We start from the raw sequence: 25,943 nt of genomic DNA on the forward strand, positions 1-25,943 counted from the left end.
TATCAATCGTATGTTTTATAAGATTAATTTTCCCTAATTCTGAATCTTTTGATGCTAACAAGTCGTGAAAGTTATTTACTAATTTTGAGAGCGGTGCTTAAAATTCAGAGTCGACTTCTGAAATTAAAACTGGCTCAGCTTCTGCTTTAGGGTTATCTTCCAATTTCACTAGAGAAATTTTTTCGATAACGTTATTAATAATTTCAGTTACGCCTAATGTAGTGTTTCTAGGAATATTGATTTGATATAATGAATGATTTTGAACCATATTTTATAAGTTCCATCTCCCGATACATTTCCAATAAATTCTTTTTAATATAAATGCCTGCTGGCAAATCTTGTGCTGGGATAAATATAAATGCTGTATTTTGTGGGACATACGGAAATGAATCTTTCATTTCCGCTGCAACTACTATCGACGTCTGACGAAATAGCGTCGTCTTTTTGACCGTGTAACTGCCATGTCCGGTACCTCAGAGATGGCTGATCCCTGCTCATTCCTCGCTAGGTAAATGCTCCTGGCTTCTCCGTCAAGCCGAAATCCGTGTTTCTGGATTGCATCCCATCCAAGGATACAGTCCACAGAAACACCATTAGTAACGATAAATTCTCGCTAAAAAACTGACTCTCCGTATCGAACGGGTAAAATAACTCTTCCCAGCGTATGTAATTTCTTCTCCCCTACATTATATAAATCGAAGTCAAGCTGACTGCAGATCACCTGACTTCAAGGGGGTAACTTATTAAATAATCTCTCGTGAATAATATTTTTTAGACGCGTCTGTATTTGTAACGGGATCTGAAAAATCTTTACCGGAATTCTTGGGGTCGATTCATTCGTTAATATAGTGGTTAATTTTGCGACTTTTTGGGATTTAACGTGAGGCTGCCTATCAACTGACCCGAAGTTACAATTGATAATTATTGGTTTCCATGACGCTGAAATGGACCTGGAATATAAGGTCTATGGGAGTTTCTTAACTCAGTACAAGTATTAGATTTATGTCCCAATTCACGACAAGCATAATAGATTGGAGGTTGGTATTGTTCCCAGTTTTGACGCTGAAATTGATGACAATTGGACTGACTGTGTCCATGATTTCTACAAAAATTGCAAACTACTATGGGCTGGTCTGATCTGTAATTAACTTCGTTAGCTGGTCTAAAGAAAAAGGGCGAGAATGGCGTAGGTCTATTCGGGAATCTAGCATGTTGGTAAGAATTGGTGTTAGTATTGGGGCGATGAGGGGGAGGTCTCCAATTTCTCTCTCGACTGATGCTATCCGTTTGAAATGAAACTTGCATCCCATACGGAGCACCCGTCAAAGAAACATAATCCATTTTATCCATTAGGAGCTATGTTACAACCTGCGTAGGCTCGTGCAGAACTTCTTTAATTTCATCCTTCTCCGAATTTGGATTCTCTGCGTGTTTATAGTTCTGACTGATTTTAGCACCTCATTCTTGACTATTTCTTTCCGATTAATTAATATTTGTGTAAGTTCCCTCAGTTCCGAATCTTTTGTGTCATATGACTCGTCAATCGCTCTAACAAATTCATGTTTCTCACGGTCCGTCTCCAAAGCTTCTAAACGAACGCCATAAACAAGCATTGATGCAACAAATTAGTTCGTGTGGGAAGATGGACTTTACGGATTAAGACAAATAAATGTAAATTGAACTCGAGGCGTTTTACCCACAATGATGTATGTATTATATCAGCTAAGACATAAGAGTTAAAAAGACAAAGAACAAAGAAGAAGAAGAAACATTCAAGAAACAAGTTAAAAGAAACAAATATAATTGGGTCTTACCGTGATCACACGTAAAGAGAACGAGAAGAAAAACGACACAAGGCGGGCGTGATACGCAACTTCCACGAGAGCGATACACAAACAATAGTTCAAAACAAATGGAACTAGACAGTCGAATCACCGCGAATAATTCTAAGTCTAAACAATTTTACTGGACTGACTCGGCGAATAAAATGTTAAGTAAAAGGCACAAATTCAAGCATAACATTAATAAAGTAATAGAAATGCTTTCAGGCAACTACTCGAATCTGCTGCAAGTTCTAGTCTGATCTTCCTCAGATGCTGGGTTAACCACGGAACTTTGCATATTGCAAAGTGGCGTGATTGGGAGGAGCTTGTAGGCTGCACGCTGTTGACCAATTAAAAGACGCGTTCAATATGGCGTGATATTGATGACGTATCGCCTGCGTGCATCATCTTGCAGGTGTTCATCTAGGTCACCCGCGCTGCGTATGTTGCGGTGCAATTAATATGTTCACCCTTGATGAGTAATAAAGACATCGAGAAGAAATATATGTTGAATATGTCTATTTGGCTTCGTTACAATATGTTCCATCTCCCGATACTCTTCCTACGAACTCCTCAATAAAAACGCCGGCCGGCAAATCTTCTGCTGGGGAAAATATAAAAGCTGTGTTAGGCGGAAAAAACGGAAATGACCCTTTCATTTGCGCTGCAATTACTAGCGACGTCTGATGAGGTAATGTCGTCTTTTTGACCGTCGTAATTGCCATGTCCGGTATGTTCGAAATAGCTGATCCCTGCTTATCTCTTGCTAAATAAATACTCTTGGCTTCTCCATCAAGCCGAAATCCGTGTTTCTGGATTGCGTCCCATCCAAGGATACAGTCCTCAGAAACACCATTTGTAACAATAAACTCTTGTTTCAAAATTGACTCTCCGTATCGTACGGGTAAAGTAACTCTTCCCAGCGTGTGTAATTTTTTCTCCCCTACATCGTATAAATCGAAATCAAGTTGACTGCAGATCACTTGACCTCTTTGGGGTAATTTTCTCAATAATTTCTCATGAATAATACTCTTAGACGCTCCTGTATCGAATAATGCTTGAAATGGAATCTGATGGATTTTCAATGGAATTCTCGGTGTCGATTCATTCGTTATGGTTGTTAATTTTGCGACTTGTCGGGATTTAAACGGAGGCTCCCTATCAACTGACCCGAAGTTACAGTTGATACCTATTGGTTTCCCTGATTCGGAGGGGGACCCGGAATGTTAGGCCTATTCGGGTTTTTTGCTCTTGGACAGTTGTTTGATTTATGGCCAATTTCCCGACATGAATAGCATATTGGTGGCTGAGCTTGTTCAAAACTTTGCCGTTGATATTTGCGACAATCTGCCTGAGAATGACCCTTATATCCACAAAATTTGCAAGTCAGCTGTGGCGGTGTAGGCTTATAGTTAGAATCACCAGCTGGTTTTGAAAAAGGGGGTTTATTAGCTGTAGGCCTATCTGGAAATTTATTGAAAGTTTGTGCGCCATTGTTATTGTTACTCTGCTGCGGAGGTCTCCAATTCCTATCCTGGTTACTGTTACTAGCTTGGAACGAAACTTGTTTCTTATAGGGTGCGCTTGATACGTTTTTATCGAATTGCAATTGCCTTACCGCTTGCGTTAGCTCAAGAAGTGCGTTTTTGATTTCCTCCTTCTCAGTTTTAGGGTCATCTATTTGTTTGCTTCCCTGTTTGATATTTGCTACGGCATTATTGACGAATTCCTTTTGCTCCAATATTATTTCTTTGACTTCTTTTAATTCTGCGTCCTTGGTGTCAGACGGCGCAGCCACTGCCCTAATAAAATCATGTTTTTCCCTATCTGTTTCCATGGCTTCCAGTCGCAATGCATACATTCGTGTTGCAGAAATAAGATCATTAAAATTCTTAAATTCTTTATATTTAACTTTTGATTGTAATTTGGAATCCAACCCCTCTATAAATTTTTGCATAAGAATTATAGCGAAAGATGCTTCTGAATAGCCTACAGGATATGCGCGTTTGAAAATTTCCTGCAAACGATGGGCATATTCTATAATCTTTTCCCCTGGCTTACGCTTAGCTTTATTAAACTTCTTTTGATAAAAAAAAGCATTTTCGTCACCATGAAAATGATCAAGAAGAGATTCTTTAATTAGAGCATAGTTGTGAGGATGAACCTTCAAAGTTGCCTGAATAATCGAGAAAGCTTTATCAGCCAATTGTGCCCTTAACATCTGAATAATTTTCTCCTCAGACCAACCTGACCCATCTACTATACTTTCATTCATCCATCTACTACACTTTCAAAAGATTCCAACCAGGAGTCAAAGCGCGCAAGGGGATTACCAGAAAAAGAAGGAAGTAGTTGTAAACGGGAGAAGGTGTGCTGATTATTTTGGAAATCGTTCAAATCATCGACCGTGGCCGCTCTTGATGGGGAACAAGATTCCGCCATGTTTGTATTAAATCTTAAAAATTTCCAAGTTCCTCCCTGTGGATTCTGAGGGTGTTCTGAAGTGTCGTTCGTAATTGCCTTAGATCCTCTTGCGTTATATCCGATCGGCTAAGTAGGCGTGCTCGAGGACTGTATAGAGTTTGTGGCGGATTGGAGCGATGGTTTCTTCTGCGCGACCGTTTCCTCTTCGGAATGTTGCCCGACAGCGGCGATGTTTGTTGGATTGGCGTGTTCTGCTGCTGTATTGGTCTCGTTTGTATGCACGTCAGCGATTGTCTCAATTTTTGTTCCGTTTGCGTGATTATTGGCTTGATGTCGCTCGCCTGCTGTGCGAAGAACGGGTTGTTGGCTTCCGGAAAATTGTTCAGTTTGTTCAAAAGGAATATGATTTCCGGCTGTAGTACCTCCAAATTGTTGATGAGTTGTAGTTTCTTTAGGTATGACGCTAAGTTGGCTACTTCCTTCAGGAACGTTCGCTGGGACTCCAGCAAGATCTCCTCCAGATGAATTGATGTGTCGCTCACTTTGGTGATGATTTCGACGTACCTCCCGTCCTCGTCTTGGAAGACCTCCCGAAAAGTTCTCGCTGTGTTGTTGGTGTGACCTCTTCCAGGTCTATGATGTTGTAAATTTGTCCGTGTAGGTAAAACAAAACCTGTCTCGCGTGTCGCGTGAAAATTTCCTTGAGCTCCGTCACAATTTCCTCTGTCGCCTTCTCCGTCTTCTTCGTGATCGGTACACTGGCTTTCACCTCCAGAATGGATGTCAGGTACTTCAGAAGTGTCTTCGGTTGTTTCCAATCCGTCAGTGTTAGTTTTTCGGCGTCGTAATTCCTCTGAATGTCGCGCATCAACGCGACGAGGTGATCCCAGATTTTCGGATCGCTCGATTGGAAGTCCTTCTCCCTCTCCTTGATGCTCTTGATGGCTAGCAGTAGGAACGGTAGCTGGCTGTTAGGTAGTTGGAAGATGCTGTCCTGTTTCTTCTTGACTTCTTGGAATAGATGCTGGAGATTGGCGTTGAGTTGGTCTTCCATTGGTTGTCTTCTTTTTTGAAAAAAGACTGGAAACGGTGGTCGAAAAAACGTTTGGTGGGGAAGTGTTTGTGGAGACGGTTTTCTTGGGTGAAAGGTGGTTTATTAATTTGGTTAGTACGGAAGGAGAGTCTCGTGCAGCCGAGGGGTTAGCGTTACTTTTGGCCCGGGGTTTGCGAACGTTTGAAAGGTCTACCCCCGTTACTAGTTCATACGCAGAGTTCGATCTTAACTTTCTTAACTGAGGATTATTTGGAATTTCCCTAGGCTTTAAAACAGGGGAGGCAGATTTCGCAATAGCTTCTGTTGCCCTTATCGAAGTTTTATTACCCGTAAACTTCTCAGCTCCAGCACGATTTGAAGTGGAAGTTTTACCAAAATTGAGCGATCTGGCTACAGGTTCTTCAATTTGTATAACTGGCTCAATGGGACTTTTGGTAGCGGTTACAGGAGAACGAGAAAGTTTATGCCTACTAGCAAAAATATTATCCGTCATTGTGGGTGAGTTCGATAGATCGCTGCCACCATTATGTAAAGCATTCTCCTTGTAAGAAGAATGACTTTACTTGATTAAGACAAGGAATGATAATAATGAATAAATAAATAATGAATGAACTCGGAAGGCGTTACCACAATGCCGAATATATTTTTTATTCTAGTGGGCCAAGTAACAACAAAGAGAATACGCAGTTATGGGGCATAAAAAGGGAAACGGGAATAGAGAAGTGGAGTTATGCGAAATTGGTCTTACCGTCACCGCTGTGGCAAGGGATAAGAATAAAGATGAACCGTTGCGGAGAAGGTATAGGTTACAGGCTCATCGGTCGCACAAGCAGCGATGAGAAGCACTTATAATAGTTATTGATTTAAACACAATTTATACTCACAACTATTGATGAATTGAACAACACTTGTAGATAGGATAGCACTAAAACTGGAACTTGAACAATAACAGGAACTTAGTGTAAGAACGAAGCGGAACTAGAACTAACTTTTGGGAACACAATTGTCCAGCGTCGCGTTAAATTTGCCCAGCGCTGGAACTCTTCAGTTCCCAATCGGTCAGACGTCCGACTCAGCTGAAAAGCAAAACACAACAATCACAACGAGTTTCAACGCTAACATTACCATATTTTATGGTCGATTAATCTCACCTTATGACACAGCGTGCTCTAACTGGTCTCCGTTTCGAACTATTACCAGGTAATTCTTGCGTTTATTACCTATGCAGCGACAGCTTTAGATCGTCTCTCTGTTGTTAGCTTATCGGGGAACAGTGAATCGGCTTCCTATGTGATACCGTTGTCGTCGGCAATCCGGCAACTGGAAACGTGTGTCCGGTGGTCCGTCCAACTGCCCGGTGGTCCGTCCAACTGCCCGGTGGTCCGTCCAACTGCCCGGTGGTCCGTCCAACTGCCCGGTGGTCCGTCCAACTGCCCGGTGGTCCGTCCAACTGCCCGGTGGTCCGTCCAACTGCCCGGTGGTCCGTCCAACTGCCCGGTGGTCCGTCCAACTGCCCGGTGGTCCGTCCAACTGCCCGGTGGTCCGTCCAACTGCCCGGTGGTCCGTCCAACTGCCCGGTGGTCCGTCCAATTGCCCGGTGAAGATAGCCATGTATGCTTTGCAATTGACGATGTGGCTGTAACCAAAACAGCTGACGATCGACCTCTAGAATTACATACTGACTTCGACCCTCTCAGCACAGCCGATTGGCTATCCTTATTTGCCAATACGTCTCGCACGAAATGCAGAGTGGTTGTAAAAGGAGTACAGGTGCAAGCGCTCATGTTCAATTCCAACCATATCGGCCCCAGTTTGGGCATCGACCAGAGATTTTCAGCTTATGTCTAGCCCAACGTCTGACCAAATTTTATGGAGACCTGATTTCAATCGACTTCTTCCGGACGAGCAGTACTTCGATTTTTAACAATGCCACAGGATAAAAAATAATTTATAACATTTTTCATAGTTGCGAATTTCAGAACGCACGGGTTGAAGCCAACTGTGAAAGTGATTCAAGACATTTGGTTCTTGAGCAAACATTCCACAGCTCTTTTTTTTCGGCTTGTTCTTCCCCGTTGGATTTGTCTTCAGCTGGTAACCTACGATTTCATCTTGAGCCATCTAATCCATGCAAAAAATAAACCAAAAATACCAAGCCCACTAAAAAGACTTCCCAACGTTTTCCAATGTAATGATGGCAGTAAAATGAGGCTCGTCAACATTCTGTCTGGACTTTTCCTTGAAAAAGTATAATAAATACTGTAAATTAATTACATGATTCAACAATAAATTATACAGCTGCCATTAATTAATTCTGAAGGTACCTGTTAAGCCTTCACTTGCAATACCAAGTGAAGCACAAGAAAAAGATGCAAGGATTGCTGGTAGTTGTTGGGTGAAAATCTCTCCAACGAAGAAGCCTCAGTTTGGTCCGTGAATGACATTCTTTTGCATCCAGCGCTTCCATCACCCATTCAATACATGCTTCAATTTCGTTTGAATATGGCCTGCGATTTACTTGAAAAAAAATGCCAACACGTCGGTCAGTTTGCCCTTGAAAGAAAACGACGCTTTCCGTGTCATGGTGCAATATTCAAACGATTATGGAAGCAACTGGAACAATCTTCATGGTCTCTGTTTACCTCCAACATGCATCGGTGCTTCTTCTAACGTAATCCAGGTGATCAACCTCTTATTCTTAAACGAGAAGATGAGTTTAAATAAATACTCATGATTTCTAGACGACATGGTCTACTCATAGATGACAGCACATCCGTGGTAACGTATCACACTTCCGTTTCCATTTGCTTCTTTTGCCGATCCTGTGCGTTTTCGTTTCATCCAAAACGGTCGTGGTTTGTCTAAAATTGACATCCGTAGACACTGGGCATTGTTGCAATATTAAATTGAATACTATAATACTTCACTTTGCAACAACTGAGTTTTGTATTTCCACGTGATGCTCCCTTTAGGTCACTCACTCATCTAAAACAGTACAGCCACACACGCTTGAAGGAACAGAAGAAAAAAAAACACAGTAACATCACTCTAGGTGTTGCTAAACGGCAACCTTGAGGTTTGCATAAAACATCGCAATATTTCAATATCCCCACTCAAACCGAACATGGAAGAACTTGAATCTTGCTCCGCATTTTCCGAAAAATAGGACCTCCTAAGGGCTTAGTGAGAAGATCTGCCAGTTGAAACTTTGTGTTGACATAATCCACATTTACGGATCGTTCTTGGAACTGCTGGCGAATAAAATGATACTTCACATCAATGTGTTTCGTCCGACGATGAAATTCCGGATTGTTAACTTGATAGCACCCTGGTTGTCACAGTAGAGAGTCGATGGACCAGTTTGTTCACATCCAACACTTGCAAGTAGTCGACGCATCCATATTAATTCCTTTGTTGACTCGCACATGGCTACAAATTCCGCCTCCGTTGTCGAAAGAGAGATACACTGTGTTTTCGACCTCCATTGAGCACAAGGAGATAACCAGATATGGAACGCCTAGTGTCCACGTTGATAAGCCATAATCCTTTTTACTGCATTCCAATGGGCTTTCTTCGGATTCTGACAAAATTGGGCAACCTGCCCCACAGCAAATGCTATGTCAGGACGAGTGCATACCATAATAAACATCAAACTCCCCACTGCTTCTTGGTATAACTGTTGATCGGCGCAAACCGTTTCACCATCATTGCCTTCCGATGAGAGGATTGTGTAGGGATCGGCCGGTACGAACAGTTTTCCATCTTGAAGCGTTTCAGGATTCTCTTGATGTAATGAGGCTGGCTAAGTTGGATTGTGTGTTGAATCCTGTTTTGTTTGATAGAGATGCCAACAAAGCAATCGACTTCTTCTGATGTGATTTCGAAGTTTTTGTTAAGTTGTCTGACCACTTCATTCAGTAGAGCTCGGTGTGTACCGCAGAGCAGTCCATCATCAACCCAGAGTGTAAGGATCATTTCAGATTCACCTTGGCCTTGAAAATAGACGCAAGGATCCGCTGAGCTCTTGATAAATCCAAAGGTTTTAAGAAATTGATCAAATTTTTCGTTCCATGAACGAGAGGCTTGTTTTAAACCATAAATACTCTTTAGCAAATGACAGACATCACTTGGCCTACTTGTGTCTCCGAAACCCTCGGGTTGCTCCATGTACAGTTCTGAGGTCACCGTGAAGAAAAGCCGTCTTCACATCAAGTTGAAGGATTTCAAGATTTTTTGCTGCTGCAATAGAAATTACCATCCGAAGTGACTCATGGCGAACCACAGGAGCATAAGTCTCATTGTAGTCAATGCCCTCTTTCTGGGAGAAACCTTTGGCAACCAAGCGTGCCTTGAAACGTTGGATATGTCCATCCGTAGAGTACTTTACTTTATACACCCATTTGTTCTTGATTGGCTTCCTCTCTGGTGGTAGGCTGGTCATCCTCCAGGTGTTGTTGATTTTTAGTGAGTTGAGTTCTTCCTGCATTGCAATTTTCCATTGATTTGCTTGAGGGCCGTTCATTGCTTCTTCGTACGTTTGTGGTTCATCAAAGATTGTGGGACATGCTGATCAAAACTTAGAAAATTTGTATCTTCTATCAGTCTTTGTGGTTTTTTTATGATCCGTGTAGATTGACGTGTTCTAGTTTCGTTGTCTGGTGTATCAGTACTTTCAAAGCCATGAAAAGGTTCTTCGTGTTCATTGGCATCTTCTGTTGTTTCAGCATTATCAAGAGTCTCCCCAGGCAGAGAGTTGAACTCGGCGGCACGTCCAGTGGACACTTGCAAATCCCCGCCCACTTCAAACTCAACTGGGGTGACTGGATCGCTAAAACTCTCAGTACCGCTTCTTTGTTTTGAACTCAATTGTTCGTCAAATCGTACATCTCGTCCGATCTTAACTTTACGATTAACTGGATCCCACAAGCGAAAGCCTTTTTGCGTATCTGCATAACCAACAAAACAACACTTGAGACTCTTGGATTCAAACTTGGAACGTTCTTCTTTAGGCACATGTAAATATGCATCACATCCAAAAACTCTAAGATGGGAGAGATCCGGTTTGCTTTTGAACCAATGTTCATAAGGTGTCTTGTTAGGAGTAGCTTTAGATGGGACACGGTTGAGAACATAATTGGCGCAATTGACTGCTTCAGCCCACATTTCTCGTGGCAAATTACATGTCAGCAACATGCTTCTAGCAGATTCAACTACTGTCCGATTCTCTCTCTCCGAGACTCCGTTTTGTTCCGGTGTTCTTGCAATGCTGGTCTCATGCCGAATTCCATTTTCTTTAAGCCAGGTATCAAGCTCTTGACTCATATACTCTCCACCATTAAGCGAAATGTCACGACAGGATAGCCAGTAAGAGTCTTCATTCGGGCTGCAAAATTCTTGAAATGATTTGTCACTTCCGATTTAGCCTTCATGAATTCAATGAAACAATAGCAGGAAAAATCATCCTTAAAGATAAGACAATATTTTGAACCTCCTATCGAACTTGGTGTGATTGGACCACAGACGTCACTATGAATTATCTCTCCAATTCTTGTAGCACGGGTGCGACCATCCTTTGGGAATGGTTGGCGATGATGTTTGCCCATAATGCACCCTTCACAAATCGATGTATCTTGACAGCCGAAAGTTAATTTCATTCCCTCAACCAGCGACAATGATTGCATCTTCTTGATGGTTAAGTTGACGTGGCCAAGTCTTTCATGCCACAGTTGAATGTTTCCATCTCGTGCAACAGCAGCAAAATCCTTTGTCTCCATGGTTGGTTCTGATACAACAAAGTCCATTCGATATAATTTTTCTCCTGAACGAGTGCCTGATGCAACATTTTTTCCATTCTTTGATCGATCGTCTTGAAAGGTAGCAGTGATTCCACGTTGGGTTGCAACTCAATGGAAAATAAATTAGCACCGAGATTAGGAACATATAAAACATTATGAATAGTTCCTAATGACCATTTTCCACCGTCTTAATGCGGATGTTTATGCCATGAGCAGAAAGTAAGGCATTGTCTTTGCCAATACCTCGAACTGTCCTGTTACCAGGTTTGATAGAGTGGAATGTTTCAAAGAAATACCGTTTGTCCGTCATATGAGATGTTGCCCCGAAATCCGCATACCATTCATGCTTGTCCATTTCAGGGATGTTTGAGACAAATGCATAGTCATCATCACTGCTTGGAGTATTAGATGGATTTGTTTGTTTAGTATGACCAGAATTGGTTGCAGCGTAGGCTGTATCGCCAGCATCTCGTCTTCCTTGGATATATGAAGCTTTTCTCCAACAATCTTCTTCACGATGGCCTGACTTGTGACCATTCTTTTTGCAGAAGCCACATGGCTTTCTTTGATCTCCATTTCCAGGCTTGTTGTAAGATTTGTTTCTTAAAACTTGATTTTTCCTTCTGGTTTCGCGAGAAAAGAGCTGAATCACTTTTGTCAGCCGTTCCGAGTTCTTGAAACTGATGAAGAGTTTCTTCATGAAGTCTTGATGTTAATAATGCAACTGTTTTCTTGTTGCTTTCAACATTGTTCCATGCAGAATGAAAGTGCCTATAACTTGGTGGCAAAGTCATGATAATCTTTCCAATTACTTGTTCTGGTGGCAATGAGATTCCAAGATCGCTTAAATCTGCCATTGTTTCAATTGCAGTTATATGACTTGTAACGTTACCACCTTCTTTATATTCATATGCATAGAAATTCTGTAACAAGTAGTGCTTATTTTCTTCAGAATTTTGCTCGTGTTGAGATTTCAATCTGGTCCACATTTCATGAGCAGTTTTGCAATTAATCAGTGATCTTTGTGCCTGTTCTTCAATGGTGGAGACAATGAAGCAACGAGCTGAATTGTCCTTCTTGTTCCACAACATGATTTCTTTGTCTCGTGCAGCAATCAGAGCTGCATCACTGCCAGCAGGCAAAGGTGCTGGTTTTGTTGACTTACCAAGCACAATATCACACAACTCATGTTGCTCTAGAATGAGGGTTATTTGAAACTTCCAAAATGAAAAATTTGTACCGTTAAATTTTGAAACATGAGACACATCTTTTGAAGAAAACACTCCAGTTGCCATTTTTCTGTGAATAATATTTCTTAGTAGCTCTGTAGGTTAATTGACAGTACTCAAATGGCACTGGGCCCATAACCTGTTGCAATATTAAATTGAATACTATAATACTTCACTTTGCAACAACTGAGTTTTCTATTTCCACGTGATGCTCCCTTTAGGTTACTCACTCATCTAAAACAGTACAGCCACACACGCTTGAAGGAACAGAAAAAAAAACACAGTAACATCACTCTAGGTGTTGCTAAACGGCAACCTTGAGGTTTGCATAAAACATCGCAATATTTCAATAGGCATTGGATGACATTTATCTTGAAGACTGTTATTTGGGCTGCAGTGGTCCTGGGACTTGTGTAGAGAAAGGTCACTGATCCACTTGTGATGATGGATACCACGGCGAATGGTACCGATTTCCCGCACAGCCACTTCCATCCATTTTTCGGGAGAATTTCGAACAAGACGCTGCTGATCTTAAGATCAAATTTGCTCGATTTACTGGAGAGAAATTGGGTACAAGATGTGTTCAAGTTGGAGCTGGTATGGCGGCCATCTTTGATTAGTCTGGTGATCGACAATTGGTGACATTTGATCTCAACACAAGTGAAAGTCACGTTTTACGATTCGCCATTAGAATGAATGGGCCTAGACGTCAACATCGACATCACTGTCCAGGACCTGACAGGCCACTAGAAATCATTTACGTACGTACATTCTTCTTGTAACGGAGGCATTACGTGGTCTCTGCTTAAACTTATTCAACCACAGCAGACAAAAGAAGAATCAACTCAAGTGATTCGAATTCAATTAACGTCAGATGCCCATGGCTGGATCAGATGGCTCCACTGATGGTGTGGTCTTCTTCGAAGGCCGAGGACCACGTTCGTTGCAAACAATAGAAATCGACACCAGGAATTTGAGGTAATTTTTCGCACAAATGTGGCTGAAATAATGATATTAAGTTAATATCATGAATTGCATCCGGGACAGGATGTTGCAGTTCACCCTCCTGTAACAAGCTTACCCATTTACATAGAAAGCTGTTGTCTGGCTGCGAAACATAAATTGTTGTCCACAGAGATTCCCGCTGCTAGCCTTCTTGTTCTCAACTATAGTAACGATAATGGACTGACCTGGAACGTGTTGGAAGCCTGGCCTTTGAACACGGAAGTCGACGAAATAAGGCTAGGCTGTAATTTACCCGATTTCGCCAGAACTATTGTTAGATGGTGGCAACTTACCTATCCGAACGCCAATCATCAAGGTATTCATTGTCACATTTAGTTTATAAGGTGCTATACTGCTACTGATGCTGTGCTATACTGATTTATGGTTCCATGACACAGATAGGCTTCAGTGGTACTTGGACGATGTATTGGTCAACTTGAACTTAGGAACCCAATCCTTTCCGAATATGAGATTCAATCGGATGAACCTGTCGAAGACCAACAATTGAACGACATGGCTGATATTGTTAATAGCACCGATGGAACAATTATGGGTTGGATGGGAGGGCAGGGCTTGATATTTCGTGAACAGCTTGATCCTGACGACACATTACTGGGACAAGCTGGTTTGGAAGATGGATTTTCATTGTCGTGTGCGGAAACATGGGACATGGAAATTAGCGACCTTTGTTCAGTTCCAGCCAATATTACCAGTAGGCATTCATTCAGGAACAGCAGAGGTCCGTTTTGAATATTCGACAGATATGGGTCGCCGCTGGAATATGGTCGAAGAGGAATGTTACAGTTTGTATCAACTGAGCCAACAATGTGAATACCTCCATCCGCCTAGTAGATATTTAATAAATAGCAAGAATAATTCCACTCGGATTACCGTACATCTACCCAGACGCTCCATGTAAGACTAAAAAACACAAGTTGGATTAGCAATAAACTGAAAACTAATGTTTCTCATCTCATATAGAATGGGATCGACACGATTCTGCTGGATCAGCGAAAATGGACAAGACCGTGGACCGATGGTGTGGGGTGTTGCGCGAGTCTATATCGGTGGTACATGTCCGTGGATGTGTTCTGGCCATGGAACATGCCAGAATGGGCAATGCGAGTACGCCTTTGAATATTTAATTTTACAAGCTTTAGTTGAAAATGACGAATTTATTACTTGTGTTTATGTTACAGTTGCGATGCAGCATACGGTAATGTTGATTGTGTCCCAATCAATCCTCTTCCTCGAGGCCTTCTGAGCCATTTCGACAAAGATTCCAACTTAGCCCGCCTTTCTGGTGGAGATCTATCTACTGGATGTGGAGTATTAATGACAGTCCCTGCTGCTATGCTCCCACAAGGTCCACAAAAGACTTGTGTAGTGGTGCAAAATTGAAATTCCAATCTTTCAACCTTGTCGTGTGTTACTTATCTGCACAGGACGGCCTTCGCCACTTTGAATCAATAGACTTGGACCTAACATTAGCATCTTATGCCCAAATGACTATCAAATTCGATTGCTGGGCCGAAGCTGAAAGCTACGTCAACTCACTAGAACCGTTACATCAGCGATTCCTTTGGCAGTACTCTGTTAACGGCGGTATTACTTTTATTCTCATTCAGGTAAAATTTAAGGCTAAGCTAAACAGTAAATTTGTTAGTAATATTATGTCTAGGGTTTCTTAACGTCTATTAATGCGCCTTACGCACGTAAAAAGGAAATCAAAATACTCACCCAGCACGAGCCCCACCTCGTGATTGTCAACCTAATGCGGATTCCAGATCTTACAAATTGTGCACGGCTGCGTCTGGGGCAACCTGTTCACGCTGGTATAACACAAGTTGCTTTTACATACTGTACATCATTTTGTTATGACCCTGAAACTTGTAATTAATAGGTGAAGGTTTGGATACTTGGGCTATTGACGACTTGGTTCTTCATAGCACAATGCCATTGGGTATAATTCTAACTAACGACTCTCGACAACTCAACGATCAAGATTCTTTTTAGCTAACTTGGTTCGGTGGCCAACTTCACTCGTTTTGTTCCAGGTCTTCACCAATTCTTAATAAGAAATTATTTGCCATTTTATGTACCTTTTCGTTTAATATTGGCATTTTCGTTTCATCCAGAGATGATGTGTTAGTTTTTCAAGGTGAACTAGGAGAGCAACAAGCGTTTACGGGAGATTTCATGATTACATCCGAAACTGTTCTTCAGTTTGAGGCACGTTACCTATCAGATTCGGTTAAACTCAAATCCATATTATAACTGAAGAGTACAATTTTTAGGTTAACGTTGGATGTGGAACAACCGATCTTAGCTTAGAACACCGTGTTCGGCTAGACTATTCCATTGACGGAGGGCGCCATTGGCATTTGGTGGTAAACGATTCTGGTCGAAATCCTTACGACCGAATGCCACATCAACCATCCACAGTTTATTCTTCGAAAACAACCAATGCATGGAAAAGGGAAACTATAATGCTTTCGCATTTGGAGACAAGCAAGTGAGTCACCAAAATCTACTTTAGCGTACCCCTCCAACAATCAAAATGTATCTTACAGTAATATTAACTTTCTTGGATTGCAGACCGCAATTCGATTCCGATGGTATCAGGGATTTTGAAACAGGACAGACGGGCATCTGGCTCCTCAACGGGCCATACGAAACGTTATCTTGAGTCCGCAATGCCCGGAACTTTGCAACGGACATGGAAGATGTACAGTCGAAGGATCCTGCGAATGTTTACGAGGGTTACCAAGGCGAGGCGTGCGAAACGGTAAAAATTTTCACGCTGAACCCTCAAAACATTCACGAGTCGTTTGCCCAAGGTAAGAACCAAAAATGGATCAATGTTTTTTAAATAAAATTATTTTTTGATGTTTTCTTTCTCGTGTTCGTAGATGATGCTCCAGAGAACTCGCTATGGCTGCTTCGGATAGGTGGAGAACTAAGAGCTCAACCCTCGAGTAAAATTGGCATAGGAGGAGCTTTCGTATTGGATCGTTTAGGAGTCAGAATGTTGGAAACGCGCGAGCTCGATTTATCGAATGCAAAGTAAAGAAGAAAAAAAATGCCAAAAATTATATTGCGCCAATCATTAGATAATAACTCAAATTCTTTATAGTTTTGTCCAGTTTCATCTTGACTCGTCGGATTCAGCACTGTCCGACGACGAGATTTTCGTCAATGTCGAATATTCCATTAATGGTGGAATTGAGTGGACTACTTTTGAAGTTATTCCTCTAAATGGCCTGTCATCTCAACAACTTCGCCAAGTGCCTCTTCCTAGACGAGCGCTGAGGCTAGGACCCAGACTGAAATGGTCTGAACTTGGTGGAAATAATGGAAATCTGCATACCGTGTGGTCTGTAGACGAGGAATGGTCAAAATATCGGTGTGCTCTCAAAGAAATAGGTGAATAAGCGAGATAAAGTGTGACACCAGTTTTACGTTGGAGGCGAATTTTACGCCAAGAGTGCCATTGAAGATGAATTCACATCATTAGAAACGACAAAGGATAATTGGCTCTTCATTTCCGGAGGTTCATTGGAACCACCTTGGGGTTCATCTAATTCGACTCTTCATTTTACTAGTATGGTTAAATTTATTGAATGCATTGATTCTTTGGATTTATTTTTTATCATTTCAACTAACAGATCCAAACGGGAAAAGTATGGTCATAACGAAGGATAAAGGATATTAGTATATTGGATCAGATGTTTTTGCAATACGCTATTTCATCAGGATGTGATCATCCCAATTCTTGCAGCCGTAAGCGTGGCTTTTGTTGGCTCCGCAATGCTAATCCTCAATTTACAATAGTCGTTGCGATGCTATGCAGGTGCGATTAGAATATTCTGGTAATTGTGGACTGGTCTGGCGAAATCTACCTGATGAATGCCTACCTGGAGAAGCAGTCGATTGTGACGCTTTTGAATTTCATTCAGAGCTTTTATCGCAAGTCACCGGTTACCGACGTGCCATAACAGCGCCTATCCCACTCAACAAAGGGTATTATAAATGACTGTATTTTACCATCTATTGCGCAACACCAGCCAACTGCTGGTCAAATAGCAATTACATCGTTAACATTTCATTGTCAAAACGGCAGAGTGGTGCGTTTGCGATGGACAAGCGATGACGAATCAATCGATTGGTCTGTACATTGGGTTTATGTGTCGGAGCTTCCTGTGGTCATTGCAACGGACGAGGGCGTTGTTGGGAAGGATCCTGCCAATGTGATCCCAACTGGACTGGTTAGTTTGGCGAAAATGTCAACCAGTATTGCGCAAAAGATTTTTTATTGTTTGTTTTGTAGGAGGCAATTGCGAAATATCTTCAACTGAACTTTTGTCAAGCGTACGGGAGACGTTCAGTAATGGCTGGAACTCAAGCGTGTGGTGCAGAATTAATGGCGGTCAGTATCGTCTCTCTGCGGAACTCGTGACTCCGGACCAGCCCTTCATTTTCACGATGTAAGTCGTTTGTGCCTGTTACCAAAGAACATCTTTGTGTATTGTTTGTTATACTAATTGTTAAAATTGGGGAAAAGTCGTGCGGTCGTTATGCTGAAACACGTGAGCTGGACCTGTATCAAGGAACTGTCATCCAGTTTCATTTGAGATCTGGCTGTGGACAAGTGCCAAATAGTCCAAACCAAGGAATATTACTCTTCCAGTATTCTTTAAATGGAGGTGTGAAATGGCATACCGGTCTGTCGCTATCTCTCGATCACTTCTAGGACTCCAGGTGAATATTTGCGGCCTAACTACAATAACCATTCAGACAGCCTTTTTGAAAACGTGAATTTGTTTAATCGAAACAGGCTGGTTAACTTTCTTGTTCCGGAAGAAACCCGAAAAAGTGACGTAAAGCTCCGGTGGTGGCAACTGGGACACTCTGGTCGAAAGTCAGAAGACTGGGCAATCGACAGTTTCATAATCGGTCGTCCTTTGGATGTGTCCGCTGCTTCGAATGCACCCAAACAGCGAAATATTCATCCGCGTCAACGCTTTCCTGATTACCAAGCCGAAGAATCTGTGGATTCTACACACTCAAAACAATTCTTGAATAGTCTGTTTGGACAAAAGTTGTGGTGGAGGAAAGTCAATGTCGATCAACACGATTCGTGTTGTGGGCGACGTGGTCCTATTATACGGGGAAGATCGAACACCGCCGTAGAATCAGTCCTCGAAACGTCTGACTTTTTAGTTGTGAGCGCCAAAGGTCGCATTCTCTCCTTCGAAATGCTCGTCGGTGATTGTGGCCAAGGATTTGATTCTGTAGAACTGGCTGCAGTCCCAATCAAATTGCCTGTCCGGCTAGATATTTCGTATGATCACGGTATTACCTGGAAGCTATTTCATCCAATGAAAGTGTGAGGTGAAAAAGCTCCTGGGCCGCAAATACCAAGCGTTTATCAGAAACTTGATAAATGGCAAACGTATCAATACTCACTTGAAATTATATCAGGTGCAAGGTAAAGTGCTTTAAAAGAATTTTTTGTTGGAGTATACTTTGATGTTCAGATTTTTGTAAATATCTTAGATTTGCTCGATTTCGTTGGAGGCATCCGAAATCGTCTGCCTGCGTTTCTTGGGCCGTCAATGAATTTGATTTGGGACTTCCAATCAATGACTCGCTTGGTCGGCCTGGTAGTTTCAACACATCCAATTTAAATTGGTTTCGAAAATAATCGCTGCTTGTACCGAATCGATAGGATACTTTTGGCGGATGATTTCAATGATGGCTCCACCGTAAAACCCCATTGGAAATGTTTTAGTGGTGGAAAAATAGCCAAGCCGAATGAACGACTTGGTGAAGGGGCAGCAGGACTGTTTCAAGGGCCTGGGATAAAACTATTACAAACCATGCCGCTGGATTTGACATTGGGCAGAAACGTGGAATTCATTCTCAATTTTCAGCTGAGCAAAGGAAGGAGAGACCTTGAAGATGTGGCACAAAACGTATTCTTACAGTGTACAGCTGGTAATGGTAGTTAGAATTTCAATATTACCCTAGTGTGTTGTGTATTTCTTCATAGAATGTTAAATTATTGTTCTTCGACTTTTCTCATAAGGTTTCACGTGGATTCTAATTCAAGACTACAGTCCTCAGCATTACATACATCCTTCTCAAGTTCATGCAGTTATACCGGAAGACTGCTAAAATCCGCACTCGATTTTACGCTGGTGGCAACCTGTTGTTCCCGAAGCGAGCTCAGAGGCAGCGAAGAAACATTCGCTGTGGCTTATCGACAATATTGCCATCGAATATTCGAGAGAACATTTGTCTGAAGTCTACGACGATTTCGTGTAAGTGGAATCCAATCTTATCAACCTGCCAAAACCGTGCTCGTTATTTTTTTTTAATTTTGCATCCTCTTCAAGGGATGAATCACTTGATCAAAGTCAATGGCAGTTTCGTCCCAATGGCGTCATTTCAAACAACCTTTGTGGCGTACCAGAAACGGAAAGCTCGATGAATTTTGTCTCTAGTGAAAATAGTCGATTTGCCGGAATCACAAGCAGACACATTATAGTGAAAGATAACTACGCTGCTTATTTTAAGGTCTCGTTATATTTACAGTATATAAATGAATCCCAGCAAGTAAAAAGTCAGCCAAAAATCCTAACCCATTATTTTCTTATTATAATGTTTTTCAGATCAGAACATCATGTGGAATAACGTCGTGTCATGCTAGCAATAACAGAAGCCAAGTAAGATTCGAAATGAGGCAAGGATACGAACAGCCTTCGTGGTCCTTAGAAAAACCAAACTGTTTGCCAAGTTCAACGGACTCGTTGTGCGATCCTCAGATGTATCATAGTTCTTTGCATTAGCATTCGGCAACTTCCCGACTTGGGAGCGGGTCAATATCCCACTCAAATCGATTCCCTTCGCCAAGTAAGTCAATTAAGTTTCACAATGTTGCAGTAGCACCATGTGCTTTTGTTCCATGTTGATGTGGATATCAAAAGCCAGGCAGCACTAAAGGGGAACATTAGGCGTGCATAACGTACATAAATGAAAGAGTTATTTTCTAGCACGTGGCAGTTTCGTTGGATGACTCAGAAAAAATGGAATAGGAAAAGGGGAAAAAAAACACTTAGGCGTTGGAAAGATGTTTACATTGGTGGAACATTGGTGTCCGTCGCATTGCCACGATCACGGAGACTGTATCCGTGGGCGTTGCCACTGCGATAATGGCTATGAAGGCGTGAGGTATGGATTGAAGTTCCTAGCTCCAAAATACGTTCGTTTGACATTTTTATTCAAACAGTTGCTCGAGTTCCAAGGCAGTATTGGTCGCTTCATCACTACCTATAATGGATCATTTTGACGACCTCATTAACCCATCGCCACTATGGGAAAGCAGTAAGTTCATTAGTATGTTTGCTGTTCTAGATGAACTGAAGAACATAAAATCAAGTGTAAAAAACGACTACTCTGCATATCGCGGGTAAGTTTTAGAACTCCCAGTTCCTTAAGGTGATGACAGATTAGCAGGCGCTTCAAGAATCGCAAAACCTATCGATGTTTTTGGCTACCCAGAACAAAATCCGTGACTCACTTAAAGAAACTCTTGAAAAAATTCCATCGTAAGCTCTCTCTTTTGTAGCAAACTGGCACCCCAGCCAGTATAAATATTAATGTGGCCCTATGTGGTACTAAATCTAGTTATGAAGAATTGCTCGCTGATGTCATCAATTTAGCAGTTCACATGCTCGAAACCCGCATGTATCTTCATCCGGAAGAGAAACATATGCTAGTCAAGGTTTTGGGCTCGGATTGTTCCTAATGGATTCAGAAATATGCCAGATAAACATTTCCAAGTTGGATCACAAAAAGTGTATTAGACTCGACAAAATCGACCAAATCTTTAAAGTTGCTATTTCGTTTCATATTTTATCCTCAAACATGTTGTAAATATGTTTCTTCCTTAGCAGAATTTGGAAGTTGTCCCTGTCTTCGCCGGCATGCAGATTGGCCCATTTAACTATATAAAGAGTTCAACAACCTACGATGCATCCCGATGGCCTTTGTGTGGAGCAACTCTGCCTTCGCCACAGGCCGATTTAATGGTTCATTTGCCACAGATCCGTGAAGATCACGTCAAATTCACCAGCGAACTAGCGCGCTATAGCAATGAGGTAGAACCATTTGGAAACATTCAAGCTAACATCCGATTGTTTAATCACTGAAAATCGTTGCCCGTATCTAAAGTAGGTCACTACTACTTATAAAGAGACACGCTCCCCAGAGGAGATGAAAGAAATGATGGAGCTAGCTCTTCGTGGATTACATCTTTTATCCGAATGGACTAGCATTGTGACTGAGCTTTATTCCGTAGGTTTTCTAAATTTATCGGAATTTTGTTTCAACTGCTAATTTTGCCCTTTTCCGCTTAGTGGAAACTTTTACATCCCACAGATCATCATCGAAACAAAGACTGCCCTGCTGAAGCCGTACGAAAGGGTAAACCCTTCGTCGTCTTCCCTGGAAAAATAGAAACGCGTTCCTTTTTGCGAGTTCATTTATGTCTAGGCGGCGCGGTATAACTACACGAAAGAGGAAAAATTTGCTCATATCGATATCATTGCCATGATAAAGGTATTACAAGTTCTTGTGGCAAGAATAGAGACAATATTCGCGGATGCTATAGCCGGCATGTCTATGCCGAATTGCAAGATTTTGTTCAACTTAGTTTGCATGAACCCCTACGAGAGGCAATAAAGATCAAGAAAGACTTGATTCGCAGGTATGTTTGTGCACCAATCTAAGTGAGTGCAGACCATTAATGGCTGAAACCATTTCAGCATAATAATTTCAGTAGGGGAAAGTTGTTCTGATTGGATTCGAGGCACAGAACCTCAGGATGACCCAGCTACCAAAGGCAAAAAGGATCCTGATAATGGATTTGATGTTCAAGTCCCACGTAGGAATGTTGATATGTCGATATATGACTATACAAGTTTATTTTTTTTTCTTTACCAGCTTTTAGTCATCTGTCATGTAGGTCGATCTTCGACCCAACTCTACATGGTCCGAACCATGTTGGAGTCGCTAATAGCGGATAAATCTGGAGGTAAACGTACACTACGCAAAGACATCGATGGATCTTACCTCATGGCGATTGACCAATTCCATGAGAATTCATTTTTTCTGGAATTACCTGCTCAACTTCAGCGGTACATCTCCTTCACATGTCTGTAGTTATATCTGATTTTTTAAAGCTGCATTTGTTTACAGAAACCCTACAGCAATCGTGTGATCTTTCACAACTATGGTACCGACAGTTCTATCTCGAAATGACAATGGGCAAAAGAATTCAGGTAAGAAAACGAATTTTAATCAGGTTTTCTGTCCGTTCAAAATTCGGTGGTTGGGAAAGGCTTGGCTCTTTGGCTTACGAAACGACAACGCAGGCACGCTTTACCAGCCTACTTGACCTGAAAAGGTTGAAGTAGAGAATGGCGCGTGTTGTATTTTATTGTTCTTTTTCACTGTCGCCTTTTTTCTTCCCTTCGCTTTATTTATCGATCATTGTCATGTCGCAAATTCGGAAATGTTGCGTGAAGCACCAACACAACGAGGAATGCAAAGACGTGGTCACGCGGGAGAAAAGAATTCAGGTATATGCCATCACCTTGGTGAGACTCTTCCTCAGCATGATGTCTTGCGTTCCTGCTTTGAGTAGAACCACGTGAATCAAACCTAGGTCGTGGCATTACCAGCGTGAACCTATAATCGCTTAATAGTTGATAATTCAAGTTGTGATGCGTGTTTTGTCCTAAATTCAATCGCTATTGGTTTTATTTGTGTTAACGGTTTTTTCTCTCTGTCGCTTCTAGTTTCCCATCGACATGTCGATGCCTTGGATTCTGACAGATCATATTCTGCGTACTAAGGAACCTTCTACGATGGAGTGAGTTGACTCTTTACCTGTCTTTTGATCTTGCCATCTTTTTATTTACTTACCATATTTTTGTTTAGGTGCGTTCTTTTCCCGCTTGATCTCTACAACGATTCGGCTCACTATGCGCTGACGGTTTTCCGTAAACAGTTTTCGTATGATGAAGTCGAAGCCGAAGTCAATCTGTGTTTCGATCAGTTCGTCTACAAACTCAGCGAACAAACTTTCGAGTACAAAAAGCATTTAGCTGGAAGGTACGTATTACATTATGTGTATATTATTATCTTTTGCTTAGCCTCTAAAGCTTGTTATTGTAGCATCATGTTAGATAATCGTTTTCGAGCTGAATGCGCCGCATTGGGCACGCGCTTTACCTGCCCGCCTGCCAGCCGCTACGAGACGTTGATGAAACAGCGCCATGTTCAACTGTTGGGTCGTTCCATTGATTTGAATCGATTGATATCTCAAAGAGTTAATGCAGCGCTTCTCAAAGCCCTCGAGTTATCTGTCGCACGTTTTGAAGGTGGCGATATCACCGACGTAGTGGTAAGGAATTAAAATAAATTACCAATTATAATTTCCTAGTTGAAATCGTAATAAAATTCTATTGTTGCAGGAGTTAAGTGGTCTCCTAGAAGTGAATCGTCTGACTCATAAGTTGTTGAGTAGAAATTTGGCAATGGACGATTTTTTCATGCCATGTGGAGGGAAGCCAATCATAACGTCTTGGCTCCGTATGGCCGTGTGACGTTGCATGTCTTTTGGGAGCTTAACTATGATTTTTTGCACCACTTATTGCTACAACGCCGCCACGGGCCGCTTCATTAAGTGCCGTGACTTGCTTTTTAGTCAACCCGTCCAACGAGACAAACTTCCCCAAACTCCCGATCACTACCTTTGGGGAAGTAAGGCATTGAACATTGCCAATTGGAACATCTTCAATCAGTATTCAGGATTCGTAGGGGCACCGCATTTCAATGCTATCTCCAATCTTCTGGGTTATCAGGGAATCGCTGTCGTCATGGAGGAGATTCTTAAGATCATTAATTCTCTAGTACAGGGTAATATGCTACAGTTCACGAAGACCCTGAGGCAAGCGATGCCGAAACAATGCAAAATGCCTCGTTACGATATACGGGTCGACTGGTGTCTTAGGATATTACCAGGTACACTTTATACCCCTTTTTTGCTCGCTGACAAATATTTTCACTTATGTATTTCCGTGTTTCTCTCGCAGGCGCAATTGAACGACATAGTGCAATATCCTGATGCACGAACAGAGTTATTTCACAGTTTGAGGGAGTTCGGAAACGCCCTGATATTTTGTCTTTTGATTGAACAAGCAATGTCACAGGAAGAAGTCTGCGATCTGCTTCAGGCAGCGCCTTTTCAAAATATTCACCCAAGTTGTGTATTATTTTGCATGCCGGAACTTCTCTATGAATTTCTTTACATCGATTATTTTCTATTGCCATGCGTTTCACTTTTTGAACCCCGCAGACCGTTCGTCAAAGAAGGAGAAAAGTTGGAAGCTAAGCAGAAAACGTTGGAGAACAAGTACGCGGCTTTGCAAATAGTCACCAATATTGAAAAATTGGGTACGGCCAAGCAGACTTTGATTGCCTGAGAAGGAGATCTTTTAACTAGGAAGCGTCGTTGCTGTGGCTTTTCGGTTTTTGAAATGGTGCTTAATCGCATCCGCACTTTTCTAGACGATCCCATTTGGACTGGCCCTGCGCCTGTCAATGGCGTGTTAACGGTCGCCGAGTGCACAGAATTTCATCGACTCTGGTCAGCGTTGCAGTTGTGTATTGTATTCCCGTTGGTGAGAACGAATTCACAGTTGAACAGCTTTTCGGTGAAGGCCTCCATTGTGCCGGATGCACCATGATTGCCTTGTTGGGACAACAGCGAAGGTTAGATGATAATTTTTAAAACTTCAAAGAATTTTTATTTCGTTAGCACCTTCGTTGTTAGATTCGAGGCATTGGACTTCTGTTATCATATCTTACGCGTCCAGCGTGTCGACAATAAGGATGAAACTGTCAAAGGCATCCAGCTGAAGTGATTGGTTGATCGCATCCGCAGATTCCAAGTCCTGAACTCACAAATATTTGCCACTCTCAACAAATACCTGGAAACAAGTTCGGGTGATGTTGATTCGCAGCCCGTGGAGCATGTACGTTGTTTTCAGCCCCCCATACACTACTCGTTAGCAGCGAACCAGGGTCACTATTATCTACCGACAATAGAACAGCATTAGAGTGATATTCTTCTCGATTTACGTATTTATGTCCTTCCCGGCTATAATAGGTTCCTCCTCTCAAACTTGGCTTTTAATCTACGAGCTGGTTACCTTATGTTATGCAATCAGTTCCCGATCACATTACTACCTTTTTACACCCATCCATTGCAACGAATTTTTTCAGCATAATTTCAATATGGTTTAGACTGCTTGGCCGTTGAGAAGCATTCTTCGATTCATCAATGCGTCATCCACGTTAAGATCCAAAAACAAAGAAGAAACAAAAAACAATAAAATTTTTTTTCTACATGTTTTTTTTTTATTACTACTGGGATTTCTTTAAAGTTTTATTAATCTTCTAAAATTGTTTCTTATCTATTCAGTTGCTTATTGCATAGGAATCCCGGCAGCTGTGCAAAACTGAAATTTTACAGCAACAG

The 25,943-nt window shown here is 41.8% G+C and overlaps 1 protein-coding gene, 1 long non-coding RNA gene and 1 pseudogene across 6 annotated transcripts; all 3 read left to right on the forward strand.

Moving 5' to 3' along the window:
* The first annotated feature begins 5,990 nt into the window (after positions 1–5,990).
* LOC132088334 (uncharacterized) lies at positions 5,991–7,149 on the forward strand. Its single transcript, XM_059497006.1, has 3 exons — positions 5,991–6,100; positions 6,313–6,501; positions 6,561–7,149. Exons 1-3 carry the CDS (start codon positions 5,991–5,993, stop codon positions 7,147–7,149), a joined length of 888 nt encoding a protein of 295 aa, XP_059352989.1.
* Positions 7,150–12,930: 5,781 nt separating this feature from the next.
* On the forward strand, positions 12,931–15,563 carry LOC130690743 (uncharacterized). 5 transcript variants are annotated; one of them, XR_009001076.2, is made up of 9 exons: positions 12,931–13,303; positions 13,373–13,646; positions 13,729–14,245; positions 14,312–14,455; positions 14,530–14,696; positions 14,776–14,935; positions 14,997–15,165; positions 15,234–15,387; positions 15,469–15,563. It is a non-coding gene; the product is annotated as an uncharacterized LOC130690743 (long non-coding RNA). The 5 variants fall into 5 exon arrangements; XR_009001079.2 differs by having other exon boundaries at positions 15,012–15,165; XR_009001077.2 differs by having other exon boundaries at positions 12,932–13,303; positions 14,776–14,958; positions 15,054–15,165.
* A 4,902-nt stretch (positions 15,564–20,465) lies between these two features.
* LOC130690741 (cytoplasmic FMR1-interacting protein-like) lies at positions 20,466–25,812 on the forward strand (annotated as a pseudogene).
* Positions 25,813–25,943: the final 131 nt, after the last annotated feature.

This window comes from Daphnia carinata, chromosome 9 (genome assembly GCF_022539665.2).
Source record: "Daphnia carinata strain CSIRO-1 chromosome 9, CSIRO_AGI_Dcar_HiC_V3, whole genome shotgun sequence".
NCBI lineage: Eukaryota > Metazoa > Arthropoda > Branchiopoda > Diplostraca > Daphniidae > Daphnia > Daphnia carinata.